The 13,581-nt window shown below is 47.2% G+C and overlaps 1 protein-coding gene across 1 annotated transcript in view; it reads left to right on the top strand.

Annotated features, from left to right (window-relative positions):
* Positions 1 to 2,373: 2,373 nt before the first annotated feature.
* Positions 2,374 to 13,581, top strand: part of LOC121554615 (tetratricopeptide repeat protein 39B) — a 51,774-nt gene continuing 40,566 nt past the window's right edge. The window contains exon 1 of the mRNA XM_041868262.2: positions 2,374 to 3,049. Coding sequence (XP_041724196.2) covers positions 3,005 to 3,049 — 45 coding nt within the window. The 5' untranslated portion in view covers positions 2,374 to 3,004. The remainder of the gene's footprint in view (positions 3,050 to 13,581) is intronic.

Raw genomic sequence — 13,581 nt, 5'->3', positions numbered from 1 at the left:
GACTAAAGCATCCGCCAACTTCTGGACAGTCTGTGGTGCAACGTGGCGTTGGTGGATGGAGCGAGACATGATGTTCCAGATGTGCTCAATTGGATTCAGGTCTGGGGAACGGGCGGGCCAGTCCATAGCATCAACGCCTTCCTCTTGCAGGAACTGCTGACACACTCCAGCCACATGAGGTCTAGCATTGTCTTGCATTAGGAGGAACCCAGGGCCAACCGCACCAGCATATGGTCTCACAAGGGGTCTGAGGATCTCATCTCGGTACCTAATGGCATTCAGGCTACCTCTGGCGAGCACATGGAGGGCTGTGCGGCCCCCCAATGAAATGCCACCCCACACCATGACTGACCCACCGCCAAACCGGTCATGCTGGGGGATGTTGCAGGCAGCAGAACGTTCTCCACGGCGTCTCCAGACTCTGTCACGTCTGTCACATGTGCTCAGTGTGAACCTGCTTTCATCTGTGAAGAGCACAGGGCGCCAGTGGTGAATTTGCCAATCTTGGTGTTCTCTGGCAAATGCCAAACGTCCTGCACGGTGTTGGGCTGTAAGCACAACCCCCACCTGTGGACGTCGGGCCCTCATACCACCCTCATGGAGTCTGTTTCTGACCGTTTGAGCAGACACATGCACATTTGTGGCCTACTGGAGGTCATTTTGCAGGGCTCTGGCAGTGCTCCTCCTGCTCCTCCTTGCACAAAGGCGGAGGTAGCGGTCCTGCTGCTGGGTTGTTGCCCTCCTACGGCCTCCTCCACGTCTCCTGATGTACTGGCCTGTCTCCTGGTAGCGCCTCCATGCTCTGGACACTACGCTGACAGACACAGCAAACCTTCTTGCCACAGCTCGTATTGATGTGCCATCCTGGATGAGCTGCACTACCTGAGCCACTTGTGTGGGTTGTAGACTCCGTCTCATGCTACCACTAGAGTGAAAGCACCGCCAGCATTCAAAAGTGACCAAAACATCAGCCAGGAAGCATAGGAACTGAGAAGTGGTCTGTGGTCACCACCTGCAGAACCACTTCTTTATTGGGGGTGTCTTGCTAATTGCCTATAATTTCCACCTGTTGTCTATTCCATTTGCACAACAGCATGTGAAATGTATTGTCAATCAGTGTTGCTTCCTAAGTGGACAGTTTGATTTCACAGAAGTGTGATTGACTTGGAGTTACATTGTGTTGTTTAAGTGTTCCCTTAATTTTTTTGAGCAGTGTAGGAAAAATGCCAACGGGGGTGAATACTTTAGCAAGCCACTGTATATGTTTTTGCTGTTTGTTCTTTGTTATATGGCCAATAAGATTGGAGAAGTGGTTTATCCCCACATCTCCGTTTTGGATAGATAACTCTTTCGTGTTGTTTGTTTAGTGTTTTCCAATTTTCCCAGAATTGGTTAGATTCTATGGATTCTTCAATTACATTGAGCTGATTTCTGACATGCTGTTCCCTCTTTTTCCGTAGTGTATTTCTGTATTGTTTTAGTGATTCACCATAGTGAAGGCGTAGGCTCAGGTTTTCTGGGTCTCTATGTTTTTGGTTGGATAGGTTTCTCAATTTCTTTCTTAGGTTGTTGCATTCTTCATTAAACCATTTATCACTGTTGTTACTTTTCTTAAGTTATCTGCTTGACATTTTTAGATTTGATAGGGGAAGCTGAGAGGTCAAATATACTGTTTAGGTTTTCTACTGCCAAGTTTACACCTTTACTATTACAGTGAAATGTTTTGTTCAGGAAGTTGTCTAAAAGGGATTGAACTTGTTGCAGTTGGTAGAGCATGGCGTTTGCAACGCCAGGGTTGTGGGTTCGTTTCCCACGGGGGGCCAGTATGAAAATGTATGCACTCACTAACTGTAAGTCGCTCTGGATAAGAGTGTCTGCTAAAATGACTAAAATGTAAAATGTAAATTAGCATACCCCCCTGAGTCTCTTCCCTGTTTCACATCTGGTAGTTTGGTGGATTGGAAATTACATTTTAGTCATTTCGCAGACACTCTTATCGAGAGCGACTTACAGTTAGTGAGTGCATACATTTTCATACGGGGCCCCCCGTGGGAAACGAACCCACAACCCTGGCGTTGCAAGCGCCATGCTCTACCAACTGAGCTACAGGGGACTACCAGCTCTCTGTAACCTAGAGGGCAACCAGTGGGTCCGTCTCCTCTATACCATGTTTCTTGTAGGATGACAATGTCTGGGTTCCTGCGCTTTAGGCCAAAGGCAGATGACCTCAGACATTGTATATTTCCTCTCTCCAGATGCTTAGAGAGAGAGAGCGCTTTGCTGCCCTCTAGTGGCTGTTTTGGGTGGTGCGAGTGATGAGGACAGCACTGACTAGTGGGAGGGGAGGGGCGATTTGTGTTCACCACACAGCAAGAACAATTTTCTGCGCAATGCGCACACAGTGAATAAACGTTCAAATGAGAAGGGCCGATTCACATAACTGAATTCATCCTCTAGCAGACAAGGCTATAGGCAGCAGAGAGCTAATAACGCGCGGATTGCTAGAAATAGGCTAAATACCGGCGTTTACCCGGTTTGTTGATATCTCAACGGACGGTCAAGCGCTGCCTTCTGCCCTGTTTCCGTTTCTTGACTGCTGACGTGACACCTGGAGAGGGCTCTCGTGCCTTCCGTGATTGACCGGAGAAAGGCTCGAGGAGTGTGTCGTCAGGACGGACGGGGCTGGCCCGGTGGAAAAAGGTTGTCCTATTGTGTTGGCAGAAGGCGGGCCGGTGTTGCGTGTCTCTGGGAGTGTGTAGCCGGTGGAAGGAAAGCCTCCGCCGAAAGAAAGAAGCAGCTGGATAAACCACGAACCCGTCCAGGAAAAAAAAAAAAACCCATACAAACTGGATTTTCTGTCTGAACACCTCCGAGAGAGCTGGACCAAACCGAAATGATTTTCTGACCTAATGAATAACTCGCCTTTTCTCCTGCTAAACCCGAACTTTGACAACCAGTTCCGCTGCTTTCCTGGCTCTGCTGCTAGCCTTCTACCCAGCTAACCATGGCCCAGGTCGGGAATGGATCTGCGAATAACGCCGAAGACGAGGTGAGAAAGAGGACTATGATACCCGGAGGATGATCATGTATTTTAAACCATGGCTGTGTTCTTGTCTGCAGTTGTCTTGGTTTAGATAAGATCATATTGCCCCGGAGGAAGTAGGCTACAAGGTTATCTATGTGGCTGACTGGTTGCGTAGCTACTATTAATAATACATGTCATTTGTAAAGCGCTGTATGGACATTATCCTATTACACTGTGTAGATACAGTGTGTTACATAGTTACCTCCCGGAAGATTAGGTTAAATGACCATAACAGTTGCTGTGGATATGTCCTGGAAATGAATTAGCTAACAAGTTAGAAAATACATTATCTATTGTACAGAGTCACTATTAAGTTTACACCCCACATGAAGTTATCACAATAGCCTCCTGTTTCCTGCAGACAGACATTCTACTCCTTACCGCTCTATATGTTCTTGACTTCCTGTGGGTCTGTGTTGGGCCTATAATGCAAGTCGAAAAAGCCTACATCATTGCATGCAATACATTGCATGTCTGTTCTGCAGCCAGGCAGTAGCGTAAAAAGCTGCAGTTAGCCTACAGATGCCGGTAGTCCCTTTCTGACGTGGCTCGTGTTTTTTCAGTAGACAGACCGACCGCTGGATTGGGAGACTAAATGCCCGCCTGCCACGCCACAGTGGTGCGTTCCGGACAGTTCTGAAGTCGCTTGGATAAAAAAAAAAGTTCAGTAATGTAGTCGCTATCAACAGTTCTGTTCTAAATTCGCTACATATTGTAATTTTCTGCCGTGGCATTCAAATCTACACACACTGAAAAAATGAATCATATAAAATAGCTATTACAAAAATAGCTAAAGCCTAGGATTTCTGTGTCCCAGGAGCACAGTGCATTTGAAAGTGCCAACGTCAGTCATCAGTACACTATTGACACACAGAGATGTTGACACTGATTGCTGGACATGAGTGATAGTGACAGAACAAACACACCACTAGATCGGAATGGGGACTGGAAACACAAACACACACACACACACACACACACACACACACACACACACCACTAGATCTGAATGGGGACTGGAAACACAAAACACACACACAAAACACACACACACACACACACACACACACACACACCACTAGATCTGTATGGGGACTGGAAACACAAACACACACACACACACACACACACACACACACACACACACACACCACTAGATCTGTATGGGGACTGGAAACACAAACACACACACACACACACACACACACACACACACCACTAGATCTGTATGGGGACTGGAAACACACACACACACACACACACACACACACACACACACCACTAGATCTGTATGGGGACTGGAAACACAAAACACACTGTACTTTGCACACACACACACACACACACACACACACACACACACACACCACTAGACTCCAGTGTCAGTCCTCATCAATTAGTTAGTCCTGATAGTGTCCTGTTACCTGTGGTGGGACAAATCAGCTGATGTGTGTGTGTGTGTGTGTGTGTGTGTGTGTGTGTGTGTGTGTGTGTGTGTGTGTAATGCTGAGTGCTGAGAGCATGTCCCCTTGTGAAGCATCATCATCTGTTATTGCTGAACTGACAGAATGATCTGTAGATCGTCAGGTAGCTTAGTGGTTAAGAGCGTTGTGCCAGTAACCGAAAGGTCGCTGGTTCTAATCCCCGAGCCGACTAGGTGAAAAATCTGTCGATGTGCCCTTGAGCAAGGCACTTAACCCTAATTGCTCCTGTAAGTTGCTCTGGATAAGAGCGTCTGCTAAATGACTAAAATGTAAATGTAAATGTAGATGTCAACCTTGAGGTGCGTGAGAGAAATAAATAAATAGAGGCTATTGTGTATTGGACTGCAACCAAAATGAATCTAATCTACTAATGTATTAGCGGCCCATGCTAACACGTCACTAACCCTATTGATATATGCAGCCGAAAGCAGCTCTTTGGATTAGCATCAGCTAGCACGCTAGCCCAATCTTGTGTAAATAAAATAAAAGATTAGAAGACAATCATGGTACCAAATAGTTTGCTTCTAATACACCAGAAGTGTGTAAAATAAGTTTTAAGGATAATTCAGTTGCTAATGGCAGCCTGCAGCACCCCCTGGTCGGCCTCCATCTTAAATTACTCAATGCAACGTCACTTCCTGGAGTAGCTCAAACTGCACATATTTTGTCTCCATGAGACGCCATCTTTAACCAATTTCATTTGACTTCAATGCGCTATTGAGTCTTCACACAGGAATGAATGGTGTCACGTGATCAATTGCTTTTATCCATTCGTATATGCAGTCATTGCCCTATTTCTAGCCTAATGCAGGCCTTTATGCTAACTGTATTGCTAGGCTAACACAGCCTAATGCAGGTCTTTATGCTAACCGTATTGCTAGGCTAACACAGCCTAATGCAGGTCTTTATGCTAACCCTATTGCTAGGCTAACACAGCCTAATGCAGGCCTTATGCTAACCCTATTGCTAGGCTAACACAGCCTAATGCAGGCCTTTATGCTAACCCTATTGCTAGGCTAACACAGCCTAATGCAGGCCTTTATGCTAACCCTATTGCTAGGCTAACACAGCCTAATACAGGCCTTTATGCTAACCCTATTGCTAGGCTAACACACCCTAATGCAGGCCTTTATGCTAACCCTATTGCTAGTCTAACACAGCCTAAAACAAAGGTGTTTGTGCTAATGCTAATGCTAACCCTATTGAAAAAAGTTCCATCGTTCCATAATGAAGTAACAGCCTAAGCTAGGAGCTCCTGTGTACATTTGTAAATATGTAATAATTTGTGATAGCATTGTTTTTTATCAACGTTTTTGTTAGCTAATTTGTTAGCTATCGGCGTTAGTAGCCAAAAGGCCGTAATATCATGATCAGAGCCATTGAGGGCTTCCACCTTTTTAATGGAGTCAACTAGGTGGGACTTCCAACTTCATTGGCTGATCCCTCCTGGTGACCCAGTTGGAGTCATGTCCAATCGGGTCATCAGGAGTGATCAGCCAATTGTGAGAAAATAAAATGTACTACTTAAAAATGGAGATTTCCTCAATGGCGCTGCCCATGCTGTCCCAGACGCTGTGATCAAATCAAATGTTATTTGTCACATACACGTGTTTAGCAGATGTTATTGCGGGTGTAGCGAAATGCTTGTGCTTCTATCTCCGACAGTGCAGTAATATCTAATATCTAACAATTTCACAACATATACCCTATACACACACATCTAAGTAAGGAATGGAATTTAAGAAAATATACATATATGGACAAGCAATGACAACGTTGGACTAAGATACAGTAGAATATTATAGAATACAGTATATACAAATGAGATGAGTAGTGCAGATATGTAAACATTATTAAAGTGACCAGTGTTCCATTTCTTAAAGTGGCCAGTGATTTCAATAGGCAGCAGCAGCCTCTAATGTGCTAGTGATGGCTATTTAACAGTCTGATGGCCTTGAGATAGATGCTGTTTTTCATTCTCTCGGTCCCAGCTTTGATGCACCTGTACTGACCTCGCCTTCTGGATGATAGCGGGGTGAACAGGCAGTGGCTCGGGTGGTTGATGTCCTTGATGATCTTTTTGGCCTTCCTGTGACATCGGGTGCTGTAGGTGTCCTGGAGGGCGGGTAGTTTGCCCCCGGTGATGCGTTCGGCAGACCGCACCACCCTCTGGAGAGCCCTGTGGTTGCGGGAGGTGCAGTTGCCGTACCAGGCGGTGATACAGCCCGACAGGATGCTCTCAATTGTGCATCTGTAAAAGTTTGTGAGGGTTTTAGGTGCCAAGCCAAATTTCTTCAGCCTCCTGAGGTTGAAGAGGCGCTGTTGTGCCTTCTTCACCACACTGTCTGCGTGGATGGACCATTTCAGTTTGTCAGTGATGTGTACGCCAAGGAACTTTAAGCTTTCCACCTTCTCCACTGCGGTCCCGTCGATGTGGATAGGGGGGTGCACCCTCTGCTGTTTCCTGAAGTCCACGATCATCTCCTTTGTTTTGTTGACGTTGAGTGAGAGGTTATTTTCCTGGCACCACACTCCCAGTAATGGCACAGATACAAAGATGAGTCTATCTCTATGGTTTAGTGTAACTAATGCTTCACTGTCATCAAGACACTTAGAGCTAGTTTGCTAGCAAGTTAGCTAGCTATGTTTTGATTTTAATTAAGGGGATGGTGTTTGGAGTTGTTTGGCTCGTTGAAGTTGCGGAAGTTGAGCAGTTTCTCCAGTGGTTAGCTTCAAGGCATACTGTTCTGGACTGATGTACAGTGTGCTTTCTGGTGGCTGTCGTGGCTTCACCCAGGTGGGTGCTACACATTGGTAGTGGAGGAGTTCTACCCACGGAGTCTGACCAGAGAGGACTAGTGGAGGAGTTCTACCCATGGAGTCTGACCAGAGAGGGACTAGTGGAGGAGTTCTACCCATGGAGTCTGACCAGAGAGGACTAGTGGAGGAGTTCTACCCACGGAGTCTGACCAGAGAGGACTAGTGGAGGAGTTCTACCCATGGAGTCTGACCAGAGAGGACTAGTGGAGGAGTTCTACCCATAGAGTCTGACCAGAGAGGACTAGTGGAGGAGTTCTACCCATGGAGTCTGACCAGAGAGGACTAGTGGAGGAGTTCTACCCACGGAGTCTGACCAGAGAGGACTAGTGGAGGAGTTCTACCCATAGAGTCTGACCAGAGAGGACTAGTGGAGGAGTTCTACCCACGGAGTCTGACCAGAGAGGACTAGTGAGGAGTTCTAGAGCCCACGGAGTCTGACCAGAGAGGACTGACTGTGGACGAGTTCTAACCCATGGATGTCTCTGGACCAGAGAGGACTAGGTGGAGGAGTTCTACCCATGGAGTCTGACCAGAGAGGACTAGTGGAGGAGTTCTACCCACGGAGTCTGACCAGAGAGGACTAGTGGAGGAGTTCTACCCACGGAGTCTGACCAGAGAGGACTAGTGGAGGAGTTCTACCCATGGAGTCTGACCAGAGAGGACTAGTGGAGGAGTTCTACCCATGGAGTCTGACCAGAGAGGACTAGTGGAGGAGTTCTACCCACGGAGTCTGACCAGAGAGGACTGACTAGTGGAGGAGTTCTACCCATGGAGTCTGACCAGAGAGGACTAGTGGAGGAGTTCTACCCACGGAGTCTGACCAGAGAGGACTAGTGGAGGAGTTCTACCCATGGAGTCTGACCAGAGAGGACTACTGAGAAGCGCTAAAGAGAGGGCCAGAGAGCCCTGATGAACCGGCAGTCTGAAACCCCCTGGATGTACTCTGGACCAGTCTGAAACCCCCTGGATGTACTCTGGACCAGTCTGAAACCCCCTGGATGTGCTCTGGACCAGTCTGAAACCCCCTGGATGTGCTCTGGACCAGTCTGAAACCCCCTGGATGTGCTCTGGACCAGTCTGAAACCCCCTGGATGTGCTCTGGACCAGTCTGAAACCCCCTGGATGTGCTCTGGACCAGTCTGAAACCCCCTGGATGTGCTCTGGACCAGTCTGAAACCCCCTGGATGTGCTCTGGACCAGTCTGAAACCCCCTGGATGTGCTCTGGACCAGTCTGAAACCCCCTGGATGTGCTCTGGACCAGTCTGAAACCCCCTGGATGTGCTCTGGACCAGTCTGAAACCCCCTGGATGTGCTCTGGACCAGTCTGAAACCCCCTGGATGTGCTCTGGACCAGTCTGAAACCCCCTGGATGTGCTCTGGACCAGTCTGAAAACCCCCTGGATGTGCTCTGGACCAGTCTGAAACCCCCTGGATGTGCTCTGGACCAGTCTGAGACCCCCTGGATGTGCTCTGGACCAGTCTGAAACCCCCTGGATGTACTCTGGACCAGTCTGAAACCCCCTGGATGTGACCCCCCCTCCGTTTCATCTCTGAACTACCTCTACTCTAGCCTTCCTCCTGGTACTGACTACTGAAGACATGAATGAACTGTCCTGTCCTGCCCTGGTACTGATTTACTGACTACTGAAGCTGACTACCAAAGTCATGAATAAACTACCCTGCCCTGGTACTGATTATTGACTACTGCGGTGGTCGGAGCTGTTCGACCCTCTGTTCTTACCTGATCTGCGGTGGTCGGAGCTGTTCGACCCTCTGTTCTTACCTGATCTGCGGTGGTCGGAGCTGTGCGTCCCTCTGTTCTTACCTGGCAGTTGGCCAACTCTCTCACAGAGTGTATGATTTATTATTTAGCAGACACTTTTATCTGAAGAGACTTACAGTAGTGCTTGCATACACTCATTGTTTGGGTGGCCCCAGCGGGAATCGAACCCACAACCCTAGTGACGCAAACGCCATGCTCTGGCAGACCCACACCGAACCCTCCTCATAACCTCTCTCTGGATTAAACTCTACTGTACTGTGGTTTACCCTCATAACCCCTCCCCCTCTCTCTCTCTCTGTCTCTGTCTCTCTCTCTCTCTCTCTCTCTCTCTCTCTCTCTCTCTGTCTCTCTCTCTCTCTCTCTCTCTTTTTCTCTCTCTCTCTCTCTCTCTCTCTCTCTCTCTCTCTCTCTCTCTCTCTCTCTCTCTCTCTCTCTCTCTGTCTCTCTCTCTCTCTCTCCTGTCTCTCTCTCTCTCTGTCTCTCTCTCTCTCTCTCTGTCTCTCTCTCTCTGTCTCTGTCTCTCTCTCTCTCTCTCTCTCTCTCTCTCTCTCTCTCTCTCTCTCTCTCTCTCTCTCTCTCTCTCTCTCTTCTCTCTCTCTCTCTCTCTCTCTCTCTCTCTCTCTCTCTCTCTCTCTCTCTCTCTCTCTCTCTCTCTCTCTCTCTCTCTCTCTCTCTCCGTACTGAACACACTAGTACTGTACACACGCACTCTCCCATCTAACCTACAGTAGGCTCCGCTGCTGTAATCTAGTTATTATAAGTCATACCATTAAACCTTGAGCCCACTGTTAGGAGGGATGTAGTGACGTGTGGTTGTGTAGAAACCATCGATCTGCTCTAGACAGTGAAACCTTGCCTCAGGGGCGAGGGAGGGCTGTCCGTTGTAACGGATGATGTAAGTGACCATCATGCTATTATTAGCTAGCACCCTGTCAGAGCAGGACGGGCTGGGGACTGGATGTGTGTGAGTGGGGAGCTGTCAACTGAACCAACTGTTTGTTTGTTTGTGTGAGAGAGAAACATAGAGACCCAGAAAACCTGAGCCTACGCCTTCACTATGGTGAATCACTAAAACAATACAGAAATACACTACGGAAAAAGAAGGAACAGCATGTCAGAAATCAGCTCAATGTAATTGAAGAATCCATAGACTCTAACCACTTCTGGGAAAATTGGAAAACACTAAACAAACAACAACACGAAGAGCTATCTATCCAAAACGGAGATGTATGGGTAAACCACTTCTCCAATCTTTTTGTAGTTCATTTTTTTGAATGAACTACAGGACAAAATACAAACCCTCCAACCCAAAAAGTCCTGTGGTGTTGATGGTATCCTCAATGAAATGATAAAATATACAGACCACAAATTTCAATTAGCTATACTTAAACTCTTTAACATCATCCTTAGCTCTGGCATCTTCCCCAATATTTGGAACCAAGGACTGATCACCCTTAATCCACAAAAGTGGAGACAAATTTGACCCCAATAACTACCGTGGGATATGTGTCAACAGCAACCTTGGGAAAATCCTCTGCATTATCATTAACAGCAGACTAGTTCATTTCCTCAGTGAAAACAATGTACTGAGCAAATGTCAAATTGGCTTTTTACCAAATTACCGTACGACAGACCACGTATTCACCCTGCACACCCTAATTGACAAACAAACAAACCAAAACAAAGGCAAAGTCTTCTCATGCTTTGTTGATTTCAAAAAAGCTTTTGACTCAATTTGGCATGAGGGTCTGCTATACAAATTGATGGAAAGTGGGGTTGGGGGAAAAACATACGACATTATAAAATCCATGTACACAAACAATAAGTGTGCGGTTAAAGTTGGCAAAAAACACACACATTTCTTTCCATAGGGCCGTGGGGTGAGACAGGGATGCAGTTTAAGCCCCACCCTCTTCAACATATATATCAACGAATTGGCGAGGGCACTAGAACAGTCTGCAGCACCCGGCCTCACCCTACTAGAATCTGAAGTCAAATGTCTACTGTTTGCTGATGATCTGGTGCTTCTGTCCCCAACCAAGGAGGTCCTACAGCAGCACCTAGATCTTCTGCACAGATTCTGTCAGACCTGTGCCCTGACAGTAAATCTCAGTAAGACAAAAATAATGGTGTTCCAAAAAGGTCCAGTTGCCAGGACCACAAATACAAATTCCATCTAGACACCGTTGCCCTAGAGCACACAAAAACTATACATACCTCGGCCTAAACATCAGCGCCACAGGTAACTTCCACAAAGCTGTGAACGATCTGAGAGACAAGGCAAGAAGGGCCTTCTATGCCATCAAAAGGAACATAAAATTTGACATACCAATTAGGATCTGGCTAAAAATACTTGAATCAGTTATAGAACCCATTGCCCTTTATGGTTGTGAGGTCTGGGGTCCGCTCACCAACCAAGAATTCACAAAATGGGACAAACACCAAATTGAGACTCTGCATGCAAAATTCTGCAAAAACATCTTCCGTGTACAACGTAAAACACCAAATAATGCATGCAGAGCAGAATTAGGCCTATACCCGCTAATTATCAAAATCCAGAAAAGAGCCGTTAAATTCTATAACCACTTAAAAGGAAGCGATTCCCAAACCTTCCATAACAAAGCCATCACCTACAGAGAGATGAGCTTGGAGAAGAGTCCCCTAAGTAAGCTGGTCCTGGGGCTCTGTTCACAAACACAAACAGACCCCACAGAGCCCCAGGACAACAACAACACATTTAGATCCAACCAAATCATGAGAAAACAAAAAGAGAATTACTTGACACATTGGAAAGAATAAACAAAAAAACAGAGCAAACTAGAATGCTATTTGGCCCTAAACAGAGAGTACACAGTGGCAGAATACCTGACCACTGTGACTGACCCAAACTTAAGGAAAGCTTTGACTATGTACAGACTCAGTGAGCATAGCCTTGCTATTGAGAAAGGCCGCCGTAGGCAGACCTGGCTCTCAAGAGAAGACAGGCTATGTGCACACTGCCCACAAAATGAGGTGGAAACTCAAATTTAGGAAATGTTGATAAACTCCCTTATCTACTGGGTGAAATAGCACAGTGTGCCATCACAGCTGCAAGATTTGTGACCTATTGCCACAAGAAAAGGGCAACCAGTGAAGAACAAACACCATTGTAAATACAACCCATATTTATGTTTATTTATTTTCCCATTTGTACTTTAACTATTTGCACATTGTTACAACACTGTATATAGACACAATATGACATTTGAAATGTCTTTATTCTTTTGGATCTTTTGTGAGTGTAATGTTGACTGTTCATTTTTTATTATCTATTTCACTTGCTTTGGCAATGTTAACATACGTTTCCCATGCCAATAAAGCCCTTAAATTGAAATTGAATTGAGAGAGAGAATGTCAAAGGGCTTTATTACTCTCTCTCGGCATCTCTCTCTCTCTCTCGGCATCTCTCTCTCTCTCGGCATCTCTCTCTCTCTCTCTCTCGCCATCTCTCTCTCTCGCCATCTGTATCTTTCTCTCTCTCTCTCTCTCTCGCCATCTCTATCTCACCATCTCTCTCGCCATCTCTATCTCACCATCTCTCTCGCCATCTCTATCTCACCATCTCTCTTTCCATCTCTCTCTCTCACCATCTCTCTCTCGCCATCTCACTCTCTCTCTCCATGCTGTCACTGCTCCAGCTGGCCCATACTGTCTGCTGTCACTGCTCCAGCTGGCCCATACTGTCTGCTGTCACTCCTCCAGCTGGCCCATACTGTCTGCTGTCACTCCTCCAGCTGGCCCATACTGTCTGCTGTCACTCCTCCAACTGGCCCATACTGATACTGTCTGCTGTCACTCCTCCAGCTGGCCCATACTGTCTGCTGTCACTCCTCCAGCTGGCCCATACTGTCTGCTGTCACTCCTCCAGCTGGTCCCATGCTGTCACTCCTCCAACTGGCCCATACTGTCTGCTGTCACTCCTCCAGCTGGCCCATACTGTCTGCTGTCACTCCTCCAGCTGGCCCCATGCTGTCACTCCTCCAACTGGCCCATACTGATACTGTCTGCTGTCACTCCTCCAGCTGGCCCATACTGTCTGCTGTCACTCCTCCAGCTGGCCCATACTGTCTGCTGTCACTCCTCCAGCTGGCCCATACTGTCTGCTGTCACTGCTCCAGCTGGCCCATACTGTCTGCTGTCACTGCTCCAGCTGGCCCATGCTGTCTGCTGTCACTCCTCCAGCTGGCCCATACTGTCTGCTGTCACTCCTCCAGCTGGCCCAACGTCTGCTGTCACTCCTCCAGCTGGCCCATACTGTCTGCTGTCACTCCTCCAACTGGCCATACTGATACTGTCTGCTGTCACTGCTCCAGCTGGCTCCATGCTGTCTGCTGTCACTGCTCCAGCTGGCCCATACTGTCTGCTGTCA

The sequence above is a fragment of the Coregonus clupeaformis genome, chromosome 39 (genome assembly GCF_020615455.1).
Source record: "Coregonus clupeaformis isolate EN_2021a chromosome 39, ASM2061545v1, whole genome shotgun sequence".
In the NCBI taxonomy this organism is placed as follows: domain Eukaryota; kingdom Metazoa; phylum Chordata; class Actinopteri; order Salmoniformes; family Salmonidae; genus Coregonus; species Coregonus clupeaformis.
The sequence above is the reverse complement of the archived record's forward strand: the minus strand, read 5'-3'. Positions and strand labels throughout refer to the sequence as shown.